Genomic DNA, 23,582 nt, shown 5'->3' with positions numbered 1-23,582 from the left:
TGAGGATGCGCGTAAACCGCCGGCACCCACCTCGTCCACAGCAGCACCGTCCCGTGGGGACAACGGGGGTGTCCCCAGCCGCTAACGGCGACAGCGGCGGCCGCCCCTCAACTCCCGCTCGCTCGGCGACGGCGCAGAGTTTGAGCTGCGGGGGAAGCGATAAAGGGTTGGTAAAACCAGGAGGTGATTTAATTCTGGGTGTCTCCGAGAGGGAATGTGCTCCCGGAGACTCTCGGAATCCTGCCGATAGCTTTAATTTCCAGAGCTGTGCGAGGTCGATGCCCTGGTCCCCGGGACTCGTCTGCCAGCTCGGAGGGACTTTGGGTTTTTTGGGTTTTTTTAGGGACTGGGTGAAAGAGTGAGGAAATAAGTGGCATAAGAGGGAGCTCAGGTGCAACTTTAACCTTGTCGCTCCGTAATTAAAAGAGGGAAGAAAACTATTTCTGTAATTGCAAAGCTCATTAGAAGCGCAGGTGCAATTCTGCGGCTTTTCGAGCCAACTTACGGACCAATTATAACTTGTTTGGAATCGTTAAGAAAGAAAGGAAGCAGAGTATATGATTATCTCGCGTTCTGTTTCTTTTACAATTTTAAAATCGTGACTTCCTTCTTATCTCCCGGCAGGAAAAAAGGGAGGAAAAATTAAAAAAAAAAAAAAAAAAAAGGACAAAAACTCCAACGTAACGTCACAGTTATCGGCACCTTTAAAAGACGAGCACGGCTTGATAAAGCTGAATTAATTCTTACTTCTTTCCCAGCCCTATTAGCTGGAAAGAATCGCCCCATCCGTCTTTTTCTGCTGAAAAAGCCGATGGACCGATTTCAATCTTTGCCTCATAACGTGCCTTTTTTTTTTTTTCTCCTCGGAGTTCATCACTACGGTATTCACGACCCGCTCTTCCCCATCAGCTGCCGGGGGTGTGAGGGGGGAATATCTACGTTCATAGGGAGGTAAGAGCCACCCCTGGAAAACGAGCGCCGACGCCGCGGGCAAAATCCCTCCCAGCGCACACGGGGACGCCTTCTGGAATCCACCTCGCTCCGACCGGCCTCGCCGCTCACAACCAATTTAATCTGCTAATATTTAGGGCCGATTAACACCCACCCCTTGCAGCCTACCCTCCCATTCAACGGGAATTAAGCGAGCGCTTAACGACCGGCAGAGGTTAACGCCCGGGCAGGAATATTAACAAATACGCAGCCGGCGCCGGCCGCGTTTTCATTAATAATCGAATTAGATCCGTTAAAGCATCTTTGCCCGAGTACAGCTGTTGTCGGAGGCCGCAGCGCAATTCTGCCGAGAGCCTGCTTTGCATACGCTCTCCTGTGATTATGAATATTTAAATACTTCCATCTAGTCGAATTTCAGGCTCATTTACATACATTGGCATACTGGTTAATATAATGCATAGGGGGAAAAGGGTGCACGGCGCATTTTTAATTTTTCTTGAAGAGGAATTGATTTTATGAGTGCTGAAAAGCCTTTTTTTTTTTTTTTCTTCCTTGTTTCTTCAGGAAAATAGCTTGCTTGGGAGGGGAGGGGGGATTTTTAATTAACCGGTTGACAGGAATAGCTGGCAAAACTAAAACGCTGACTGCAAGAATGTGCCCTTTGTTCCAGAGCTTGCTCCGTCCACGAGAACTCCTGCTCCGTGCCCGAACTAATATCGCAGTTTTCTCCTCTGCCCTTCTTTCGCTGACTTGGCTGCTCTCATCGCACCCAGCACCGGCTCGGAGGAGGGTCTGCACCTCACCCCGCCATTTCTGGCACATCTGATTTGCTACGGAAAAAATTTCCAGCCCTGCAAGGCACATATATGCCCCGAACCAGCTTATTCCAGCCGTCCCGAGAACTTCAATGGCTAAAAGCGCAGGGAAAAAGCGAGCCAGGATGTTCTTTTTGGCTCCCCTGCTGCAAAGCAACCGCGGTCGCTCAAACTTCCCTGAATCTGAGCTTAAGCACGTGCTTTTCAAAGGCTGCAGGGGGGGTTTAATGCAGGTTCGTTGGTGCTACGATAGATCTGGGCTCTGCCTCGCTTTTCCCCTTAAAACTGGAAACGGGCTTTAAAATTTCCGTGGGATTTTCCGGGCCACTTTGTAAGGTTGGGTGAAACGCGGCCCTGGCAAAGCCAAGGGCAGAACCCCCTCGATTTCAGCCGTGGGAGAAGGAAGGAGAGCATTTTCCCTAGGTGGAAGGTATCATCCAGTAATTAACAACTCCTTATTCATTATTTTTATGTAATTAATTACAGCCTTAGACCCACGGGGTAGTCTCTGCCTCGAAGTACCTCTCGCTTCTGATCGCTCACAGGGGTAAAGTTTCACAAACGCGTACCTGCTCGGAAAGCCACCAACACCAGCTCAATTTTTACCGCTATTTTATGTCTGCTACTGCTCAAGTTTTGCTACTTTCAGCAGCAAACAACGGGTACAACCCCAGCCAGCCCTGCTTCCAAAAAGGGTTAAATAACCCCATTTTGGGTGAAGAAGGACTTTTCAGCACCGGCCCCTTGGCTCGCCCAAAAACATAAGACTCAGCCCCGTATGTTTTTCTCCATCCGGCGTGTTATCGGCACGGCACTGACGGGGCGCCAGGGTCTTTGCAGACCGTCCACCCCCCTTTGCCTTCCAGAAGTGCCCGGCGTGGGAAGCAGCAGCACCCGCTGGCAGCCGGCCAGGCAGCCAAAAACCCCCCTCGACTTCTCCACGTTTCCATTCTGGGTCACGCACACGCAGCACAAGACCACTCACGAGCCGATTTTTCAGAGCTTTTGATGTTTACTGGAGGTTCTGTGGGTTTTCTTTTTCCTCTTGGGAGTCCCAAGAAGCCCTTAAAGAAGGTAATCAGCCATAAAAATACAAATGAAAACAATCCCAAGGGATTTGAAGGTAGATGCCCTCTGAAGAGTCAGGCTCCACCGAATGGAAACGCTTTCTCCTTGCCTTCCCCTCCTCACAGAGTGTCTCCGCTCTTCCTTCACAAGGAAGTTTTCTGTGTAATGATAACAGGAGAGTGGAAAAAGGCACGTTTGTGAGAATAAATCAGGGTCTGAAGCCAGGAGCTGCTGAAAAAGCTTAACCCCGAGCAACTCCACGAGCTCTAGGGCTTCGCGGGGTCGGGTTTGTGAAGACATCTGGGCTCAGCCCCTCAGAAATCACCTTCTCCTTCCTGGAGGTTCTCTCCCCTTCGCTTACTTTCACCCCACGTTTCCGTGGGCAGATTTCAAGCCAACTTCTCTCCCACTTTAAAGGGTAAATATTGTTTTTTGGGTCGGGGTTTTTGTGGGGTTTTTTTACGGTTCCTGTACAGTTGCAAGGTGAAGAACATTTTCTAGGCATGAATTATTGACGAAGCCCTCCCAGGCACACCAGCCAACGTGCATATTCATCAGGCAGCCGCTACATTATTCATGAGACGTTCACTTACACAGGGAAGAGAACAATGCTATTCTTGATTGAGATGCCTGAAAACGAGCTCGAAAGGGAGAGTCGTGCCCTCCAACTCTGGCCGAAACGCAGCCAGAAAGTTTATCAAAAACACACACAAAAAAGTGGGAATTTTACACTTTCGGGGGGTATCTTTATTGTGGTCCTTTCATTGCCATCTGTGTACGTTATTCTTTTAAACAAGACTTTACAGATAGAACTACTAGATTGCATCATACCTTCCCTAAGCACAGCTCCAGACCTCCGACTGCACCTTCTGCTGGCGACACCTGCAAGAGGTTTTTACAATAGTATTTAGGCACCATAACTCACCCCAAATTCATTAAAGATTATCACAAAAAACCTCACTCTCCTCCTTTAACCCCACAATGTTTTTCAGCAGGGGTACATGCCACAGCTCTGTTAAACAGGGCTGGTGTTAAGAACGGGGACTTCCCCCTCTTGCAAATGCGGCACTAAATACAAGGCAAAAGGGTGCTTGAATCAGAGATGTTTTATTTCCATAAATCTACTCAGGTCTCTCCTGTGCTGGGCAAAGGGCAACAGGGGGGCAGAAGCCTCAGGGATACACGTGCCCGACCACATCTTCAGCTTCTTGGCAGCGTTTTGGCGCTGCGCTTTTGGCAAGAAGGGGAGACCGCGGTCACTTCTGAAAGGAACCTGTTCTTTACATGCCCCCTGTGTGTCGGCGAAGACCACACTGAAGCCAATGAGTCCTGTGGCAAGACGTTACCCCCCAGAAGAAGGGTGTCTAAGGGCTTCCTTGATGTAGGGAGGCAGAAAACAGGGTCCCAAGGAGAACCCCGGGAAGGACTCGGGGCTTTAACAACCACAAGGACTCAGTTTAGAAGAACCAACAGAACCCGGAGCTCAGGCTGCAGTCACCAAGTGTTAGCACAGTCACCACGCTAACGAGCGGCTCTGCCTGCTGAGGCTTCACACAGTCCTTAAGGCTTAATTAAGCTTAACAATATTTGGAGGTTACCAACCATTTCCCTTGATCTTTTATGCATGAACTCGGAGGTGGCTTCTTTCCCTGGGTGCAATTCAGGAGGAAGCTGGGAGAGAGCTGGGGGGGGGCTCCCTCGCCCACCAGTTTCCCCGCTGCTGTCCCAGGCCCTGCGAAGGCTCTGCCCAGCACATCACCCCTACTCCATACCGGAGGTCCCCCACCTCACCTATGGGCCTGGAACAGCACACCCCCACACCCCCAATCCCCTGCTTATGCCCCCCCCCAAAGCTGGGGCCTGCATAGGGACCCCCATTCTCCAAGGCCCTGCCCAGGGCCCCCCTCTCGGGTCTCTAGGCTCCACCTGGAGCCCTCATTCCCCTCCCCAGCGCCACTTAGAGGCCCCCTCACCCCTAGGAATGTCCCCCTCCCCGTCCTACTTAAGGTTTCCCCGCCTCATCCCCTGGGCCTACCTGAGGCCTCCCCACTACTCTAGGCCCTGCCTCCGCCCTGCTTAGGGATCCCCTTCACCCCTGGGGCCTGTCTGCTCCCCGCTCCTGCCCGGGGAATCCCCCCCCTCCACTCTAGGCCCCCCCTTCACCCTTATGGACCTTCCCCTCAGCCCCTAGGGCCTACCTAAGGCTTCCCCACTACTCCAAACCCCCCGCCCAGGCCCTGCATAGGGACCCCCTTTCACCCCTAGAGCTCCCCCCCCCCAATCCTAGGGCCTACCTGAGGCCTCCCCACTAATCCCAGCCACCCCCAGGCCCTGCTTAGGGACCCCCTTCCCTCGTGCAAGCCTACCTACAGCTCCTCCCAGGCCTTGCCTAAGGCGCCCCTCACTCCTCGGGCCTACCTGAGGCCTCCCTTAGGCACCACCCCCCCCCTCCTTCCTCAGTCCTGGGCCCTAAAGGTGCCCCCCCAGCCCTGGGGACCCCTTTCTCCCCGCTAGGCCCGGCCCTGGACCCTCAGAGTCTACCTGAGGCGTCCCCGTCCCCCCCCCTCCAGGCCCTACTCAGGATCACCCTTCGCCTCCCGCGGCCCCTTTAAGAGCGCGCGGACCCGCCCCCGCGCGCGGTGACGCCACCGACGCGCGGCGCCCGCTTCCTGCCCCCACCCCTCCGCTCCCCCCCCCCCCCCCGCCCCCTCTCCCCCCCCCCCCGCGGCGCCGCGGTGACACCGAGCAGGAAGCGCGCGGCGCGGGCAGAGCGCGAGCCGCCGCCGCCGGACGCAGCGCCGCCATGAACGGCAAAGGCAAGTCGGGACCGGGCCCGAGCCGCGAACCTCCTCCCCGCCCCTCAACCCTGCGCCTCACCGGCAGCGACCACCCGCCCCTCCCCTCCGGTTCCCCGCAACACACACACACACACACTCCGGGCAGCGCCGTTCCGGGACGCGGCGCCTTTAAGGGCGGCGCCGCAGCGCGTGACCGCGGGAGCGGGCCGGGGCCGGGCGGCCAATGGGAGCGGGGCGGCGGGGGGGGTGCGCGGGGGTCGCTATAGCGCCGCGCGCGCTCGGCCCCGCCTTAACCCTGTGAGTGCCGCGCGCGCCCCCACCCCCCCTCCGCGCCGTGACGTAGAGCGGGGGGGTACACGACGTGCTGCCCACGCGTGACGTCAGGGGACCCCATTCCATGCGGGGAGGGCGAGACGAGGTGGGGAGACCCACCCCATCCCCCGGTGACGTAGGGGATCCCCCGGGTGACGTAAGGAGGACCCCAGTAGGAGCTGGAGTGAGAGGGACCCCCCCGCGCGTGACGCCAGGGGGACCCCATTGGAGGGGGGAGCGCTGAGGTGAGGGAGACCCCCCCCTCTGACGTAAGGAATCCCCCGCATGACGTCAGAAGGGACCCCATTTTATGGCAGGGCGCAGGACCGTTCCCCCCCGCCCCGGGTGACGTAATGGCGGGTGGGGGAGAGCCCAGCCCCACGGGGGGGACCCCGCTGCCTGGGGGGGCAGCTGGGGACACACACCCCCCCCCTGGGTGACACCAGGGACCCCCTGGGTGACGTTGGGGGGAGGCCCCGGGGCGGGAGACCCTTTCGTTAGGGGGGGGAGACCCTTTCGTTAGGGGGGGACCCCCCCTTGGGGACAACATGGGGGCAGCTGAGGGGGTTGAGACCCCCGAAAGGCCCCGGCCGGGGTTGGGGGGGGGGGCGCAGCAGGGAACGGGTGCCCCTGGGTGACATTGGGGACCCCTTGGATGATGTAAGGGGGAGGGCCCGGGGGGGAGACCCCCGTGGGACAATATGGGGGCGGTTGAGGGGATTCAGACCTCCTGAAAGGCCCCGGCCGGGGGGGACAACGGGGGGGACACCCACCCCTGGATGACACTGGGGACCCCCTGGGTGATGTAAGGGGGGAGTGGGTGAGACCCCTTCATTATGGGGGTGGGGAGATCCCTATGTGGGGCCTGGGGACACCCCCAGGGGACAACATGGGGACAGCTGAGGGGGCTGATATCCGCCAAAAGGCCCCGGCTCGGTGGGGACAGGGAGGGGACACCCCCGGGGGGCTGGAGTGGCTGAATAGGCCTGTCCCGGCTGGGGGGGATGGGGGGGACACTGGGGGGGCCGGGGGACCCCAGGAGCCCATCCCGATCCCAGAGGAAAGGGGCTGAATTTGGGTTAAGAATTGGCGATTCTGAGCAGGGGCCGCGACCCAGGGGAATTTGGTTGTTTTATTATTATTATTATTATTATTATTATTATTTATTTATGCTTTGCCAAACTTCCTGCTTTCCCCCTGCTTCCAGTTCCGGAAAAAAAAAAGCCGTTTTCACTCTCGGTTTTGTTTTTGCCGGGGACCGAAATGCCAAGGGCGGGGGGAGTGGGGTGGGGGGGCGATGGCCCGGGCGGGTTCACAGACGCCGATACCCCCTTCTGCTCACGTGATAAATTAAGAAACGGGGATTGCCGATTAAAAAAAAAAAAAACCAAACACCCCAACAACCCCTCAGTGTCCCGGCCGGCGCCGTTTCCGCCCCGTGCTGACTCCCCCCCTTTTTTTTTTCAGGACCGTACCCCCCCCAGCCGTCCTACCCCGTCCAGTCCCCCGCCGTCTACCCCCAGACTCTGCCCCTTCCGCAGCCGCCGCCGTACACAGACGCGCCTCCGGCTTATTCCGAGGTAGGGACACTTCTCCCAAGGTTTTATTTCCTTCTGAATAAGTTTACAGCTGCAATATTTTTTTTATTTTTATTTTTTTCTTCCGTCTGGAGGGTTTGTTTGCTGCTGGTGTCGCTGGCGCGGCCGTTTGTCCCCAGTTTCTCGTTTACGAGATCTGAATTAGCCAAAGTGACGAATGTTGCCGAGCTTCCCCTTGAGTTAAGATGACAAATGTAGCTCACCTGTCGCTGTAAAACTCATCTGCGATAATCTCTTTTAATTGGATTAAAATTGCGGGGGAAGAGGGGGGAACTTTCTCCAACCGTGGGGAAAATGTTCTTTTGCCACAACGCAGAGGAAACGCCCGGGGAAGGGGAGTGCCTTGCGCGAGCAGGAGGGTGAAAGTCCGCGTCGGGGCTGATGCTTCCACAGCCAGGCTGAGCAACCGCTGGGGGTGGGGAGTAGGTCATAGAAACAGAGAATGGTTTGGGTGGGAAGGGACATTAAAGCTCACTCCAGTTCCCCCCCCCTGCCCTGGGCAAGGACATCTTCCCCCAGCCCAGGTTGCTCCAAGCCCCGTCCAACCTGGCCTTGAACTCCTCCAGGGATGGGGCAGCCACAGCTTCTCTGGGCAACCTGGGCCAGGGGCTCACCCCCCTCACAGCCAAGAATTTCTTCCTCAGATCTCACCTAAATCTCCCTCTTCCAGTGTAAAACCCTTCCCCCTCGTCCCATGGCTCCAATCCCTAAATGCCATCCCTGGAGGTGTTTAAAAGCCGGGCAGACACGGTGCTGAGGGACGTGGGTCAGTGGTGGTTTGGGCAGCGTTGGGTTGATGGTTGGACTCCATGATCTGAAAGGTCCCTTCCAACCCAGGGAAGTGGTGGAATCGCCAGAGAGTCACAGAACGGTTTGGGTGGGAAGGGACCTTAAAGACCATCCCGTTGCACCCCCTGCCCTGGGCAGGGACACCTCCCACCAGCCCAGGTTGCTCCAAGCCCCGTCCAACCTGGCCTTGAACCCCTCCAGGGATGGGGCAGCCACAGCTTCTCTGGGCAACCTGGGCCAGGGGCTCACCCCCCTCACAGCCAAGAATTTCTTCCCGAGATCTCATCTAAATCTCCCTCTTCCAGTGTAAAACCCTTCCCCCTCGTCCCATGGCTCCCCTCCCTGCTCCAGAGTCCCTCCCCAGCTTTCCTGGAGCCCCTTGAGGCACTGGAAGGGGCTGGAAGGTCTCCGCGGAGCCTTCTCTTCTCCAGGCTGAACCCCCCCAACTCTCTCAGCCTGTCCCCACAGCAGAGGGGCTCCAGCCCCCCCAGCATCTCCGGGGCCTCCTCCAGCCCCGCTCCAACAGCTCCGTGTCCAAGTCTCTAAACTTGCACCGCCTGTTTTTTTCCCCCCCCTTTCCCTCACAGCTTTACCGTCCCAGCTTCGTGCCTCTGGGGGCTGCCACCGTCCCCACGATGTCTGCGGCGTATCCTGGCGCTTCCGTCTTCCTGCCCATGGCCCAGTCCATGGCCGTGGGGCCGATCGGCTCCTCGGTCCCCATGGCATATTACCCTGTGGGACCGGTGTATCCTCCGGGCTCGACAGTCCTTGTCGAAGGTGGCTTTGATGCTGGAGCAAGGTTTGGGGCTGGCGGAACCCCCAGCATCCCTGTGAGTATAAATATGCCCTCAAAACTCTGCGGGCTTCAGCGTTAGGGGTTTGCAGGCGGTGGCGGGGGCGAGAAGAGGGCCTTTGTTGTCGGAGAGAAACATATTTCTTCCCCGATCCGTCATTTGGGAGAAGAGTAAGCTCCTACTTTCCCGCTGAGGGTTTGCTGCCTCTGGCCAACCTGCCTGGAGCCGCGTAGGCTCGCAGGTGGTTCTGGCTCACAGCAAAGCCATCATGTGGCCAGTGCTAGCCCCGATTTGGCTGTGGGGCTATGCTGTGATGCGCTTCGGGGGGAGGCGAGCCAGTGGGGCTGCTTAGCGACCCGACTTCCCCTGGCCCCAAACGCGGCCTTGGCCTCTCCATGCTCCAGTGGAGCTGTGGGAGGTTCCCGCTCCCCGGGCCGTTCCCCCCCGTGGCTCGCGGCCGCGTGAAGGTGGTGCTCCCCGGCTCGCAGGCTCCTCTGCGCGGGCAGAAAGCCGGGGTCAGCGCGTGGGCTGCGGGCTCCGAAAAGAGAGGGCAGGGCACGGACGAGGAACCCGGCGTCGCCCATCGGCTCCTGGACTCTTGTCGCTCAGCCTTTGCTTGGTAGAAAGCGATGGGGACGTCGACTGGGAGGTTTCTGCGTCCCCGTGGTGGCTTTGTGCCGCCTCCTGTGGTGACACCGACCTCGGCTGATCCTCCCGCCTCTCCTTTCTCTCTCTTCCAGCCCCCCCCTCCTGGCTGTCCCCCCAACGCCGCCCAGCTGGCCGTGATGCAGGGAGCCAACGTCGTGGTGACGCAACGGAAGGGAAACTTCTTCCTGGGAGGCTCAGATGGCGGCTACACTATCTGGTGAAGGAGGAAGGGGAAGGGGGAGGGAAAGGGGGGGGCTACATTTGTGTAAGGAAAGACATCACATACCGTCAGCACTTCTCACGATGTAACTGCTTTAGTCCATATTAACCCGAAGTTGCAGATTAGGCACGCAGCGGTGAGGGGTCTTCCCGGTCCGGCGCCCGGCCCCGCAGGCACTTTAAAACGAAGCAAGAAACCGTGTTAATGGTGACGGCGCCTCTATTCAGAACAGGGCGGGGGGGGGGGGTGGTGGTGGTGGGATGGGATTAATTGGCAAAACGAACGTGAGCTCGGCAGCCCCCTTTTCGTTTCGCTGGAGTAACACCGCGGCGCTGGGCTTTTATTAACGGGCTGCCTGGACACTGGCTCTGGGGAGGGCGAGGGACCTCGGCGGCGGTCGCGCCAGTCCGGTGGTCCCAGAAGCCACAAAAAACCCGGCCGGGTTTCCCCAGCGAAGGCGCTGGGTAGAGCAGAGGGAGGCAAAATTCACTTCCCGGCAGCGGGGAGGGCACCTTGGCGCTTCTTTTTTCCTGACCTCACTCTCTGACGGATCCCTGGAAGCCCTCTGTGCTCACCTTTGCCTGCCCTTCTCCTCCAGGAAGGTGCGCGGCCGGCGTCTATCATGGGATTTATTTTTATTTTTTATTTTTTTTTTAATACACTCCAAGTAATCTTGGATTTCTTTGCACATTAGATCTAATCAAAGCCATGCTTTGGTGCCAGAAACACAGCGCGACTCATGCTGGAACATTTCATTCGATGCTAACTAGGCTTTTAGAACGATGCTTATTAAACAAACTTCTTTTTTTGGGGGGGGAGGGTGTGGTGTTTTTGGGTTTTGGGTTTTTTTTTCTTTTTTTTTTTTTTTTAATTCAACCTGGTGTCTTGACACCAAAACTCCTTAAGGCTGTTGTTCAAACAGAGAGGGCTGGTTACCATCTGTCCAAGGGTGTGTAGCAACTATCAATCAACACGCAAATTAGCTCGGTTAATGGCTTGTTCCGTGAACGCGTACTTTAAAAATGACTTGGGTAGAATGAAGTCTTATTAGGGTTAAGAAGAATATTTCAGGGATCCTCAGTGTTTCGGTTTTCGTTTTGTTTTCCGCAGAGAGGAAAAAAAAAAAAAAAAAAGCTCAGATTCAAATATATTTTATCTCGAGGTTTCGGTTTAATCTAAATCTGTGTCTTGTCTATGTTGTGTTTAACCATACGACTGACTGTTATGAAAGTTCAGCATTACGTCTCTCTCTGTATACACTGTGGTGCACTTACCTTGTGGATTTTTTTATACTAAAAAAAAAAAAAAAAAAAGTAGAATAAAGACTATTTTGAAAATTTGAACAAAATTTGAAGCAAATTGGCGTTCGACCTCAAATAAAACCCCTTGGCTCCTGCCCATCGCGAGCCTTCGGGTTTCTTCACTTATTTCCTCCTCGCTGCTGTTTTGTGAACTTCTTCCTTTTTGGCAGCTCGCTCTTTTATTTTTTTTTAAGTTTTTGATTGAAAGGAGGAACTGCCCTCGCCGAGGCAGCAGGGGAGGGACGGCTGGAGCTGCTCCTGGCCCCAAAACGGAGGAAAACCGATGTGTCGGTGCTAAAAGCGGCTCCGGGATGAAGCAAACCCGCTCCCGATTCCCCGAACCCTGCGAGATCAGGCGCCTCTCGGGGCAGGGATGAGTTTCTCTGCGTTTGTAGGCGACGACGGGGCTTTCCCTCGCTCGCCCCATCCATCCAGCTATTTCACGTGGCGGGCTTAACCTTACCCTCCACATTAGCCATGCTAATTACCCCACCCCCGACCCGTCCGGGGAATAATTTAATTGTTTGGTGAGACACGGCAAAAGAAACGAGCGACTCGGAGCGTTTGTCACCGGGCTGTATTGGGGGGCGGCGAAGGGAGGAGACGCGGGGGGTGCGGGCGTCCTCCCCGCCCTCCGGGCAGCGACGGGCAAAGCTCCGCCACGCACCGGTTTATTTTTCCTTCCGTGCTTGGCTTAATAAATTAAGGAAAATAACAACAACAAACAACAACGACAACAACAACAAAAAGCAGCTTGTAGATTCCCCCGGCTCCAGGAAATTCGGGTCATTTGGACCGGAGCGCGGTGAAAAAGGAGCGCGCTGGGGCTTAGATAAAATACTCTTCTTTCTCTTTGGATGGAGCATCCTCCATCTGCACCGAGACGTCGGTCTCTGCCGCCGGCTGCTCGTAGGTGAGGTAGCTGCCTTTGTTTCTGTACAGGTAGATGATGATCACCACCAGGACCGTCAGCAGGGTGAGGAAGACCAGGGTGATGACCACTACCAGGGGGAAGGCAGAGAGAGGAGCAGGGTTTAGCCCCCAGAGGTCCATACGGAGCTGGTAAATGGGGAGGATCCGGCAAGGAGAGCCCCCTACCTGCGATGACCACGGTGTTGGCGTCCTCATGGAGAGGTGGGGTGTGAGCCTTCTTCAGGACAGGGGTTGTGAGCTCTTCTTCATCATCAAACCGGGAGAGAGGGAGAGGGGAGAAGGTGAGCGAGGCTGGTTCCGACCCGGCTGGACGGGGCTTGTGGTGGCCCCGGGCAAGCTCTGGCCGAGGATTTATATGGCAAAGCCGTGCCGGGACGCTCACCTGCAGTCAGAGGGGGCTGATCTCCTTCCATCGCATCGGCTCCTTCCAGGCGAAGGGCTGGGATCCTTCGGAACTACTCCAAAAAAAGGATAAAAGTGACAAAGTCGCACCCGACGCCCCAAATGGGCTGCCGGCGGCGACGCAGCCGAGGTTTTATTCGGGCTGGGGCATGCGGGAAGGCGGGGAAAAGCCAGCCGCCGACTCTGCAATTTGCTCTCAAACTTCGAGAGCTTCAAATTGCCCCGAAATCCTTGGGAATCCTCCCGTCGGGGTCCCCCGAGGTCGATGCCACAGCCGGCCCAGCGGCCGCCAAACCGACCTCGGTGGCTCTGCCCGAGGTGGCTGGAAATCTTTGTAAAAACCATCCCCCCCCCCACCCCCAAAAAAAAAATAATGCTGTTGTGCAATGGCTCCGGTGCTCGGGCACAAGTGACTCAGCGGCTCTGCGGAGAGACGCCGCTAGATGTCAGGAGCAAATAAAAATTAATTTTTTGTGATTTTTTTTTTAAGTAGAAAGAGGAAATTGAACCACGGGAGCGTGGCTGGGGGCCAGGAGCGCGGCCGTGCCGTGCCGGCGGGACGCGTCTCAAGAGGACGAGGTGATGCTAACCTTGTCGGCGACCTCCCAGCTCTTGGAAATTTTGGAAATGGGGAGGAATTTTGGAACCGGGGAGGAAGTTCTCAGGGTCTGGCCCTGCCCTGCCTGTCCCACCGTGCCCTTGTGACTCGCGGCGCTGCCGGCTGTTTGCAAACCGTCCCTCACGACAGCGGGTTTTCCTTTCCAGTGCTACCGGGGAAGGGGGGAAAAAACTTCCCCACTTACAGTCACGGGAATTTGGGAAAACAATTTCCCCCCGCCTTTCCCGGCAGCGTTTAGGGATGGTTTTGGGACGCATCTCCCGCCGCCCAGGGACGGGGAATCTCGAGCTCCCCCCGACCGCGACAACTTTCCCCCGGCTCAGTCTCGGGCTGGTGCAAGCCACAAACTCATTAAAGCTTTGCTTCAAACCCAGCTTTGCATTAAATATAGTTTTACTTTAGACCCGGCTTTGCATTAAATATAGTTTTACTTTAAACCCGGCTTTGCATTAAACACAGTTTCGCTTTAAAGCCGGCTTTGCATTAAATATGTATTTTCTTTAAACCCAGCTTTGCATTGTGATTTTTCTTTAAACCCAGCTTTGCATTAAGTGTGATTTTTCTTTAAATCCAGCTTTGCGTTAAATCCATTTTTTTTCTTGAAACCCAGCTTTACATTAAATCCAGTTTTTTCTTGAAACCCGGCTTTGCTTTCGAGCCCGTCGGGCTCCTCCGGCAGCGATGTCCCTTCCCACAGGGCAGCGGCTGCTGCTCGGGCGGCTTCGGGGTAATAAATGGGGAAAGTTTTCCCCCCCCCCAAAATCGTAAGATTGGGATTTAAGGGAAAAGGGGAAAAGGCGCTGTTTGATGGAAGGGGAGCTGATTCAAGCCGGGTGCCTCGGAGGTCGGGAAGCAGTCGGAATTTCCAGTGGGAAACGCAAACCAGTTCCGTGCCCGCGGCACCCGCGAAATGGGGTCCTGGGACCCGCCGAAGGTTTAACCCAAAATTTAGGTGGGGGAAGGACTCGCTTCGGCATTGAAACGGCGGCGGTTCGGGAAAGCGGAGCTTCCCGGGGAGGGACGCTCTGCCCGGATCCTCCCTCGCCGCTCCCGGCCTGGGATCACGGGAAGGAACTCGCCAAAACCAACCGGGAAGGAGCCGCCTGCTCCATGGCACAGAAAAACGCGGGATATTTTTGGGGGTTCCCTGGCTGGGCTGGGATGCAGCCCCCGGGCACCGGCAGGGGATGTGCCGGGGTGGGGGGGGAGCTGAGGGAAGGGGGGGACTCCCTTTTCCAGTGCGCCGGATCCCTGCGGATCTCCCCGGGGTTTTTAAAAGCGACGCGGGGGGTTGTTGAAAACCCAAACCCACCCCACCCTCCGTCATCTTCCTCCTTCTTGCTCGCGGGACGAATCGCTCGAGCGCCGTTCCCACAGCGCAGCCCTCCCCCCCCCGGCTCCGCACCCCACAGCTCCGCCGGGCACAGCCTGCCCTCGGGGACGCTCCCTTCCTGGTCCCATTCCCTTTCCCATTCCTTTTCCCATTCCCATTCCCGTTCCCTTTCCCTTCTTTCCTATTCCCATTCCATTACCTTTCCCTCTCCCTTTCCCTTTCCCATCCCATTCCCATTCCCCTTCCCTTCTCTCCCATTCCCATCCCATTCCTTTTCCCATTTCCATTTCCATTTCCATCGCATTCCATTTCCCTCTCCCTCGCCCTTCCCCTTTCCCATTCCATTCCCATCCCATTTCCCAATCCCTTTCCCTCTCCCTCACCCTTTCCCTTTCCCATTCCATTCCCATCCCATTTCCCAATCCCTTTCCCTCTCCCTCTCCCTTTCCCTTTCCCATCCCATTTCCCTCTCCCTCTCCCTTTCCCTTTCCCATCCCATTCCCATTGCCGGCAGATGGAGGACGGGATGAGCAAATCCTCCCCGCATCCTGCTCACCCCCATTTCCCCTCTGTCACCCCGGCAGCGGCATTTTGTCGTGTCCCCCCCCTGCCGTGCCCCACTCAGCATTCCCGCCGGATTTTCTCCCCATGGTAGGATCAGGCCTTTCCCCTTCCCCCCGCCCCCCGAATTCCAGCTGGAAAACCCCCAACCGAGAGCCGCCATTCCGCCTTCTCCCCCAAACCAGCCGCACTCCACGGCCAGTGGCACAACCCCGGTGCCTCCCGGTGCCAACCCACGCACCCAACGCGGCCAAACTCCCCCCCGCCCCGACTCCCTGACTCCTGGGGGACGGCGACTTTTCGCTGGGGGTCACCCCAGGAGCTTTGTGTGTCCCCCGTCCCCCCCCCGCCCCAACCCCGGCCCTTACCTGCACCCGCGGTGCCGGGGGCGAGCGGCTGCCGGCACCATGTGCGGCTCCGAGTCTCGCCCCGGCGAAGGCGTAGCCCTTTTCCTGCCTCACCTTTCCAGTTCGGCTGCAGACGACAATAAAAACCCAGAAAAAAAAAAAAACAAAAAAAAAAACAACCCACCCTCCGCCATTAACCCCTGGCTCGCTGGGCACCCAGCCCGTCACCCTGCGTCAGGCCGGCCGCACGCCGGGGCGACGATCGGCAGCGGGGTTTAGCTTCGATACGGGATGGCGGGGAGGGGGTGTGTGTGTGTCTCTGTGTGTGTGTGTGTGTGTGTGTGTAATTTTCCAGCATGACGGGGGGGGGAAATTAGGGGTTCGGTTTGGGGTTTTTTGTTGGTTTTTGGTTTGGTTTTTTTTTTTTTTTTTGCACGGCAGGCAGCACATTTTCCCAGAGCCGGAGAAACCGGCTCGACGCCTTTTCCCTGAGTCACCGCAAAGCGCCCAGGCAGCGGCGTTGGGTGCTGGGGGAGAACGGGGTGACAAATCCCTCCGGCACCCGCCTTCGGATGCTGGTGGGACGCCCCCCCCGCCCCCCGCCAACCCGGTGTTCGCGGCGACCCCCCGTCCCCACGATGGGCTTTTGCCAGACGGCAATTTGGCCCCCGATGGCGTCTTCACCTCCCCCTCTCGCCACCTTTTCTGCCCTCGGCCTTTATTTGGGACGGGATGGAGCGGGGGGGGGTGGGAAGCACGGTACGGTTACGGGGAAACACAATAATCTGCCCGTGGCGCCATAAAACGCCCGTTTTCCACCCAGGGCACTGGGCTCACAGGGAGGTGAGGGTCTCGGTGGGGTCCTGGGGGGGGGGTCGCTGGTGGGGAGGGGTCCTGGCTCGTGTCCTGCTCCGCCGTCCCGGGACAGCCTTGCTCCTGGGAGAGACACGGAGGTGACGCCGAGCCAGGTGAGACGGAGACTTGGTGCTTCGGTTAAACCGGACCCGAGTCTGGCCGGGGCCGGGGGTCGGGTCGGCGTCTCCCCCCGCAGCGCTGCCGCACCCACCTCGGTGCCAGAGGGGGAGCCGCCATCCCCAGTGCCGCTCGATGCCACCTCGGGAGCCACCTCCAGCCCCATCTGCCAGCGGAGGAGCGTGGCACCCGGCTGGATTTGTCCCATGGACCCCCCCCTTGTCCCCACATCCCCACCGGCCGCCCCCCCAGCAGGGGTTGGGACCCCGAACAAGCCAGGCATCCCCTTGCCGTCACGGGACAGGGATGTGGCCCCCGCCGTGGTGTCCCCTCTCCTGGCACCAGGACGTTCTCACCTGAGTTTCAGCCACCTTTGGCTCGAGGTCCGTTGCCTCCACGCTCTCCTCGGAGTCGCTGCGGTCGCCCGCGGCATCGTCGAGCCGGCACGGCTCCTGCCTGTTACTGGGGGACGCACACGCCGTTGCCTCCGCCACGGGACCGGGGCCATCGGAGGGGACAGCCGGGGCTGGGGACGGTGGCTCCGTCCAGTCACCATCGGTGGCCATGCCATCCGGCTGATGGGGGTCCCCTGCGGTGGCCTCCAGCCCGGCCATGGCTTCATGAGGCTCCGGTGGCGCGGTGCTGGCAGCCGCCTGGGCAACCGCCTCGGATAAAATCAGCGATGCCAGGGAGGCAGCGATGCCCTCGGCCCCCGCCTGCACCCCTCCGGTAGCCCCCGGTGGCTCCGGACCCTGGCTTTCGGTGAGCCCGGGGGGGCCGGTGCCTGGTGCCACCGATGTCCCCTGCTCGTGGGACGGAGCTTCGGGGCCGGGGCCGGGCTCTGGACCCTCCTCACTGGAGACCGACGCCGTCTCCGACAGGGACCTGCCGCTGGCGGGGGAAGCCGGTGGTGGCCCGGGGACGGCAGCCCCCAGGTCCCCGTTGGAGACGGCGTCGGTGGCACCGCTGCCCTCCCCGGGGGACGCCGCCGCCGCCTCCGCTTCCACCACGGGCTGCCAGTCCGGTGCCTTCCCCGGGCAGGGGAACATGGCTGGGGGGCTGACGGGCGAGGAGATGACCAGCGAGCGCCGGTTGCTGCGCGGGGGGAGGACAGAGGGGGTTAAAGCCCCCTCCCGCACGTCCCACAGGCATCATCATCCTTGGGGGGGGACACGTGGCACCACACCGCCGCCGCCCCGGCTTGGCCGGTGACTCTTCCACCAACCGCCCTCAACCCGGTGTTGGGAGCTGCTCGCCCGTCCCAGGACTGGGGGCTGCTTTTTGGGCCGGGGTGGCGGGGCGTGGTGGGGGGGGGGCGATTTGGCCACTCGAAGCGCCCCCCCCCCCCCCCCCCCCCACCACCACCCCCGTCACGGGCGCTCGCCCGCTCGTTTACCTGGGGACGCCCTTAATGATGAAGACTTTGCTGGAGTGCTGCTTCTCCAGTTTGCTCATCACCTCGTAGAGGTCGCGGTTGAGCTGCGGGGGGGGGAGAGAAACACATCAGGGGACACACCCCCCCCGCCCAAGCACCCCCCATCCCCCGGCGGCACCACCGACATCTTCAAGCTGCTCTAAATTATTAAGTGAAACGAAGAGCAGCGAGGACCCGGCCACCAGCGTGGCCGGAGCAGCCGGGGATGGCTACAAGGCTGCTGGGGGGGCGGAGGGGAGAGAGGGGAGGGGTGTTTTGGGGTGTCCCCCCCTTTGCCCCCCCCCCCACCACCACCTTGCTCATCTCCTTGTAGAAGACATCGCGGAGGTTGGAGATGTTCTGGAAGATGGTCACGTAGCAGGCGATGCGGCTGCGGGAGGGAAAAGGCGGCGGGAGGTGGGGGGGGTCCGGGGGGTGGGGCAGGGGCCGGGCTCAGGGTGCCGAGCACCCATCGGGCGAGGACCCGTCCCCCCGCGGAGACGGCGAACGGCGATTCGACCCTCGGGACGAGGACGAAGTGGCCCCGGACATGCGTCCCCGTGGCCACCCGGCCGCAGCTGCGGCTGTCACAGCCACCCGTGGCCCCGGGGGCCACCACTGTGTCACCGCCGCGGCCTTTCGGGAGAAAACCCCGCTCCTGCCCCGCCACGGGGGTAACGGCATGTCCCCGCCATGTCCCCCAGCCCCTGTGACACCCCCAGCCCTGCCATGACCCCAGCCCCACGACATCCCCTAGTCCCATGACGTCTCCCACCCCCTGCAATGTCCCCCAGCCCCACGATGTCCCCAGTCTCACCATGTCCCCCAGCCCCTGTGACACCCTCCCAGCCCTGCGGTGTCCCCCAGCCCCTCCAACGTCCCCCAGCCCCATGGTGTCCCCCAGCCCCACAGTGTCCCCAGTCTCACCATGTCCCCCAGCCCCTGTGACACCCCCAGCCCCAAGATGTCCCCCATCTCCCCATGTCCCCCAGCCCCTCCAATGTCCTCTGGCCCCTGTGACACCCCCAGCCCCAGTGACACCCCCAGCCCTCTGATGTCCCCCAGCCCCACAATGTCCCCAGTCTCACCATGTCCCCCAGCCCCTCCAATGTCCCCTGGCCCCTGTGACACCCCCAGCCCTCTGATGTCCCCCAGCCCCAAGATGTCCCCCATCTCCCCATGTCCCCCAGCCACTCCAATGTCCCCCAGCCCCTGTGACACCCCCAGCCCTGTGATGTCCCCCAGCCCCTCCAACGTCCCCCAGCCCCACAATGTCCCCAGTCTCACCATGTTGCCCAGCCTCTGCAATGTCCCCCAGCCCGTGACACACCCCCAGCCCTGTGATGTCCCCCAGCCCCAAGGTGTCCCCCGTCTTCCCATGTCCCCCAGCCCCTGTGACACCCCCAGCCCCTGTGACACCCCCCCAGCCCTCTGATGTCCCCCAGCCCCAAAATGTCCCCCATCTCCCCATGTCCCCCAGCCCCTCCAATGTCCCCCGGCCCCTGTGACACCCCCAGCCCCAGTGACACCCCCAGCCCTGTGATGTCCCCCAGCCCCACAATGTCCCCAGTCTCACGATGTCCCCCAGCCTCTGCAATGTCCCCCAGCCCCTGTGACACCCCCCCAGCCCTCTGATGTCCCCCAGCCCCAAGATGTCCCCCAGCCCCTCCAATGTCCCCCGGCCCCTGTGACACCCCCAGCCCCAGTGACACCCCCAGCCCTGTGATGTCCCCCAGCCCCACAATGTCCCCAGTCTCACGATGTCCCCCAGCCTCTGCAATGTCCCCCAGCCCCTGTGACACCCCCCAGCCCTCTGATGTCCCCCAGCCCCAAGATGTCCCCCAGCCACTCCAATGTCCCCCGGCCCCTGTGACACCCCCAGCCCCTGTGACAACCCCTCAGCCTTGTGATGTCCCCCAGCCCCAAGACGTCCCCCGTCTCCCCATGTACCCCGGCCACTCCAATGTCCCCCAGCCCCAAGGTGTCCCCCGTCTCCCCACGTCCCCTGGCCCCAGTGACACCCCCAGCCCCGCGATGTCCCCCAGCCCCGAAGTGACCCCCCCCCCCCCCCCCCGGTACCTGCCATACAGAACCGGCAGCTCCTCCCGCAGGTCCTTATTCAGGTCTTCAAACACGGCTTGGGCTTTGTTAAACTCCTCCTCGGCCTGTGGGGAGGGATTGGGGGGCGGGGGGGGGCCGTGGCTTTGCCGGCACACGGCCGGGATTGGGGTGGGGGGTGGGGGGGAGCTGAGGCTGGGGGTGGGGGTGTGGGTGAGGGTGGGGAGGGGGTGTCAAACCTTGGCGATTTTGGCCTCGTCCTTCTTCTTGGCGCTTTGCAGAGCTTCCAGGTGGTGCCGGGCGCTGTCGTAGTCCACCAGCTTACGGCCCCGCTTGGCGATGCGCTCCTGCCGGGGGCGGGGGGGGGGCACCGTCAGCCAGGATCGGGCCCTTTGGCAAGCCCTCCCCCCCCCCCCCCCAACACCCTACGCGGTGCCGGGGGGGGGTTGGGGGGGGGGGAGTTACCTTAAAGTCCCCGAACTGAGCCAGGTAGTTCTCCATGAGCCGCAGGGCCTGGTCGGCCAGTTTCGCCTCGTAGTCGTCCCACAGCAGGTCGTTGCTCTGGAGGGGGGGTGGAAAAAAGGCCGGGGGGGGACACACGGACACACACACACACACGACGACGGGGGTATAACACCCAGATTCCCACCCCCCCACACAACCTCCCCTCCAGCCCTACGTGCCGGGCTGCATCCCCAGGGAATTCCAACCCCCCCCCCACCCCTGGAGGGGACCCTTGGGGACAGCGCTGGGGGGGAGGGTGGCAAGTCCAGGGGCTCACATCTGCGATGGCTTTCAGCTCTTCGTGACCCCCCCACTCGGGGCTGTAAATCTCCTGCAGCGTTTCCGCCACTTTCCGGGAGCTCTCGTGCATCACTGCCGCCCGGCAAGAACACCCCGGGTTATTCCTCCCCCTCCTCGCCCGTTATTATTTGTTATTTATTTATTATTATTATTTGTTAGGATGCGTTGGTATCTGTTATTATTTATTCTTTTTACTATTTATGATTAAATCCCCTTATTTATTACTTCTGAATATGTGTTATCGTTTGTTATCTATTAGTATTTTATCATTTATTATCATTTATTATTATTTATTATCATTTGTTATCATTTATTATTTATTATCATTTATTATCGTGTATTATTTATTATAATTTATTATATTTATTATAATTTATTATCAATTATTATCAATTATTATAATTTATTATTTATTATCATTTATTATCGTGTATTATTTATTAGCCTTTATTATTATTTATTAGCCTTTATTACTATTTATTATTATTTTTATTAGTTATTATCATTTCTTATTATTTATTATCACTTATTCTTTATTATTATTCTTTATTAACATTTATTAACATTTATTAACATTTATTAACATTTATTATTATCTATTATCCTGGCTAAGACAACGCCGAGATGCTCAGTCGCCTCCCGGCTCCTCCGTGGTGCCTCCCCGGGGTTTTTCCCGGAGCATTTACAGGATTGGGGGGAAGTGGGGGGGTGGGTTTTGGGGGGGTTTTTTTGGGGGGGGGGGGGGCCGTACCTTTCACCGCCCCCAGGAAAGCCTTGAGGTCTTTGTAGAGTTTATTGCCTTCGTTCTGCAAAGCAACGCGGCGACGGGTCAGGGACGTCCCCCAAGGACCCGCGGGGATTCCCACCATCCCGCCGGAGACGGAGGCATCCCGGAGCGGCAGCGGGGGCTCAGGGCTGGCGTAGGGGTGTCCCCCCCTGTCCCGCTTCTTTCCCCGCTCCCCCGGAGGCAACCTGCTGCAGCTGGAAGTTGTACGCGCTCTGCTCGAACTGCTCGTCTTTGGTTTCCACCGTTTTGCCCAATTTTTGCAAGACCTGGGACGGAGAGAGACGGAGAAGCGGGAAGAGCCGTCAGCCCCGAGCTGGGCGCGTGGGAACGTCCCCTCGGGGGACGCTGAGGGTCCGGCAGAGCCCACCCAGAGCCGGGATTCGCATGGGGGCTGCAAAATTCCAACGCATCCCTCGGGGCTTTTATTTTTTTTTAGAGGAAAACGGTGACTTTTTGGGTGCGAACTCCTCGCCCTCCCCTGTAAAACCCCACAGGTGCAGCCCTACGGACCCCGAAGCACCCGCGCGTGACCGTGGCTGCAGGGGAAACCCTGGGTGCCGCCTCGCCGGGCACCAGCGACACCGTGCCGAGGATGAGGACGGTCTGAGACCTCCGGAATCACCATCGCGGGAGCGCGACGGGGGGCACCGGCGACACCGTGCCGAGGATGAGGACGGTCTGAGACCTCCGGAATTGCCGTCGCGGGAGCGCGACGGGGCCTCGCCGGGCACCAGCAACACTGTGCCGAGGATGAGGACGGTCTGAGACCTCCGGAATCGCCATCGCAGGAGTGCAATGGGGCCTCGCCAGGCACCGGTGACACCGTGGCAAGGATGAGGATGGTCTGAGACCTCCGCAATCGCCATCGCAGGAGCGCGACGGGGCCTCGCCGGGCACTGGCAACACCGTGCCAAGGATGAGGACGGTCTGAGACCTCCGGAATCGCCGTCGCAGGAGCGTGGCGGGGCCAGGGCCGCACAGGAGGGAGGTTTGGGGTGTCCAGGAAGAGGTTGACCCCCCCCGGGAAGCGGCCGGAGCCTGGCCAGGGCTGATACAGCCGCGGGGGAGCTGAATTTAGCACCGAGCCCCAGCCAGGAAATCCGACGGCGTGTGGGTTTGGATGAGGGAGGGGAGACACACACACACTTCACATCGCCCCCAAAATGGGAGTCGCCGCCTGCTTTTTTTGGGGAGAGAAAGGGAAAGAGACGCCCCTGAACCGCCCCAAAACAGCCCAGAATTGCCCCGTTTCTGCCCGCTTCCGGAGCCCTTCCCCCTCGCTTCCTGCGTGGCCGGTGCAGGCTACGCCAGCGCTCCCATCCCCGTCCCCATGCCGGGTCCCACTGGGGGCCGTCACCTCCCTCCAGCCCCAGGGACCCCGTGCCAGCAGCGCACGGTCCCCCCCCGCAACCTCCGGAAGGTGTTTCGGGTGGAAAAAAAAAAAAAATCCCACTTTTAGAGTGCTTGGGGGAGGTTGGGGAGATGCCACCAAGGCCATGGTGGAGCAACCATGACGTTGACCCAGAAGCGCCTGAATTAACACCCTGTGAGCACTCGTGGGCACCCAGCGGTGCCCGTTGTGCCACCCCCTCGGCACCACGCTGGGGAAAAAAAAAAACCCTTCAAGGATAAAAGAAAATATGGGATTTTGGGCGGCGGGGCAGGGGGGCTGGGGCGTCGCGCCCTACCTTCTCCTGCGCCCGGCTGAACCGTTTCTGGACCTGCTTGGCGAAGAGCCCGGCTCCCCCGGTCTTGCCCTCGGCCATGGCTGCAGCTCGGCTCCCGCTCGCCGCCGCGCGCTGCGGTTCGATGTTTTTTTGCTATGGAGGAAGTTCGAGGCGAGGCAGCTGCCGGCATCCGCCGAGCACCCGGGCACCCACCGCCACCACCCCCCCGGAAAGGCTCCCCCCTGCGCCCAGTGCCGTGGGTGGTTCAAGCGGGCGGTGGGGAACGCCGGCGCCCGCCTCTTGACTCTTCCACCGGCGTCTGGGTTTGGCTTTAAATTTGGCGCTCGGTGCAATTTTGGTGCCGGGTTGGGGTTTTATTTGGCCCCCCTGT

At 59.4% G+C, this 23,582-nt stretch overlaps 3 protein-coding genes and 1 long non-coding RNA gene across 8 annotated transcripts; 1 reads left to right on the top strand and 3 right to left on the bottom strand.

The window, feature by feature from the left end:
• Nucleotides 1-2,758: 2,758 nt before the first annotated feature.
• LOC128901307 (uncharacterized) lies at nt 2,759-5,434 on the bottom strand. 2 transcript variants are annotated; one of them, XR_008463453.1, is made up of 4 exons: nt 5,376-5,434; nt 4,437-4,516; nt 3,666-3,716; nt 2,759-2,992 (listed from the first exon to the last, which is right to left on the bottom strand). It is a non-coding gene; the product is annotated as an uncharacterized LOC128901307 (long non-coding RNA). The 2 variants fall into 2 exon arrangements; XR_008463452.1 differs by lacking the exon at nt 5,376-5,434 and having other exon boundaries at nt 4,437-4,626.
• A 126-nt stretch (nt 5,435-5,560) lies between these two features.
• On the top strand, nt 5,561-13,885 carry DAZAP2 (DAZ associated protein 2). 3 transcript variants are annotated; one of them, XM_054183221.1, is made up of 5 exons: nt 5,561-5,650; nt 7,412-7,524; nt 8,919-9,161; nt 9,866-9,990; nt 12,237-13,885. In XM_054183221.1, exons 1-5 carry the CDS (start codon nt 5,638-5,640, stop codon nt 12,238-12,240), a joined length of 498 nt encoding a protein of 165 aa, XP_054039196.1. In that variant the 5' UTR covers nt 5,561-5,637; the 3' UTR covers nt 12,241-13,885. The 3 variants fall into 3 exon arrangements, with proteins under 3 accessions (XP_054039196.1, XP_054039193.1, XP_054039194.1); XM_054183218.1 differs by lacking the exon at nt 12,237-13,885 and adding an exon at nt 11,489-11,867; XM_054183219.1 differs by lacking the exon at nt 12,237-13,885 and having other exon boundaries at nt 9,866-10,226.
• SMAGP (small cell adhesion glycoprotein) lies at nt 11,870-15,830 on the bottom strand. Of its 2 annotated transcripts, none has more exons than XM_054183223.1 (4): nt 15,511-15,624; nt 12,610-12,682; nt 12,393-12,467; nt 11,870-12,295 (listed from the first exon to the last, which is right to left on the bottom strand). In XM_054183223.1, the coding sequence occupies exons 2-4, from the start codon at nt 12,638-12,640 to the stop codon at nt 12,123-12,125; spliced, it is 279 nt and encodes a 92-aa protein (XP_054039198.1). In that variant the 5' UTR covers nt 12,641-12,682; nt 15,511-15,624; the 3' UTR covers nt 11,870-12,122. The 2 variants fall into 2 exon arrangements, with proteins under 2 accessions (XP_054039198.1, XP_054039197.1); XM_054183222.1 differs by having other exon boundaries at nt 11,874-12,295; nt 12,393-12,470; nt 15,511-15,830.
• A 364-nt stretch (nt 15,831-16,194) lies between these two features.
• On the bottom strand, nt 16,195-23,381 carry BIN2 (bridging integrator 2). The gene is given in 13 exon segments (XM_054183199.1): nt 16,195-16,362; nt 16,364-16,425; nt 16,818-17,556; nt 17,858-17,940; nt 18,191-18,266; nt 19,955-20,040; nt 20,173-20,280; nt 20,399-20,494; nt 20,715-20,809; nt 21,489-21,543; nt 21,710-21,790; nt 23,213-23,341; nt 23,343-23,381. Coding segments are annotated over 13 exon segments (1,689 nt in total). The 3' UTR covers nt 16,195-16,322.
• Nucleotides 23,382-23,582: the final 201 nt, after the last annotated feature.

Source organism: Rissa tridactyla, chromosome 24 (genome assembly GCF_028500815.1).
Source record: "Rissa tridactyla isolate bRisTri1 chromosome 24, bRisTri1.patW.cur.20221130, whole genome shotgun sequence".
Classification (NCBI taxonomy): domain Eukaryota; kingdom Metazoa; phylum Chordata; class Aves; order Charadriiformes; family Laridae; genus Rissa; species Rissa tridactyla.
Note: the sequence above shows the minus strand (reverse complement) of the source record. Positions and strands in the feature narration are given on the sequence as shown.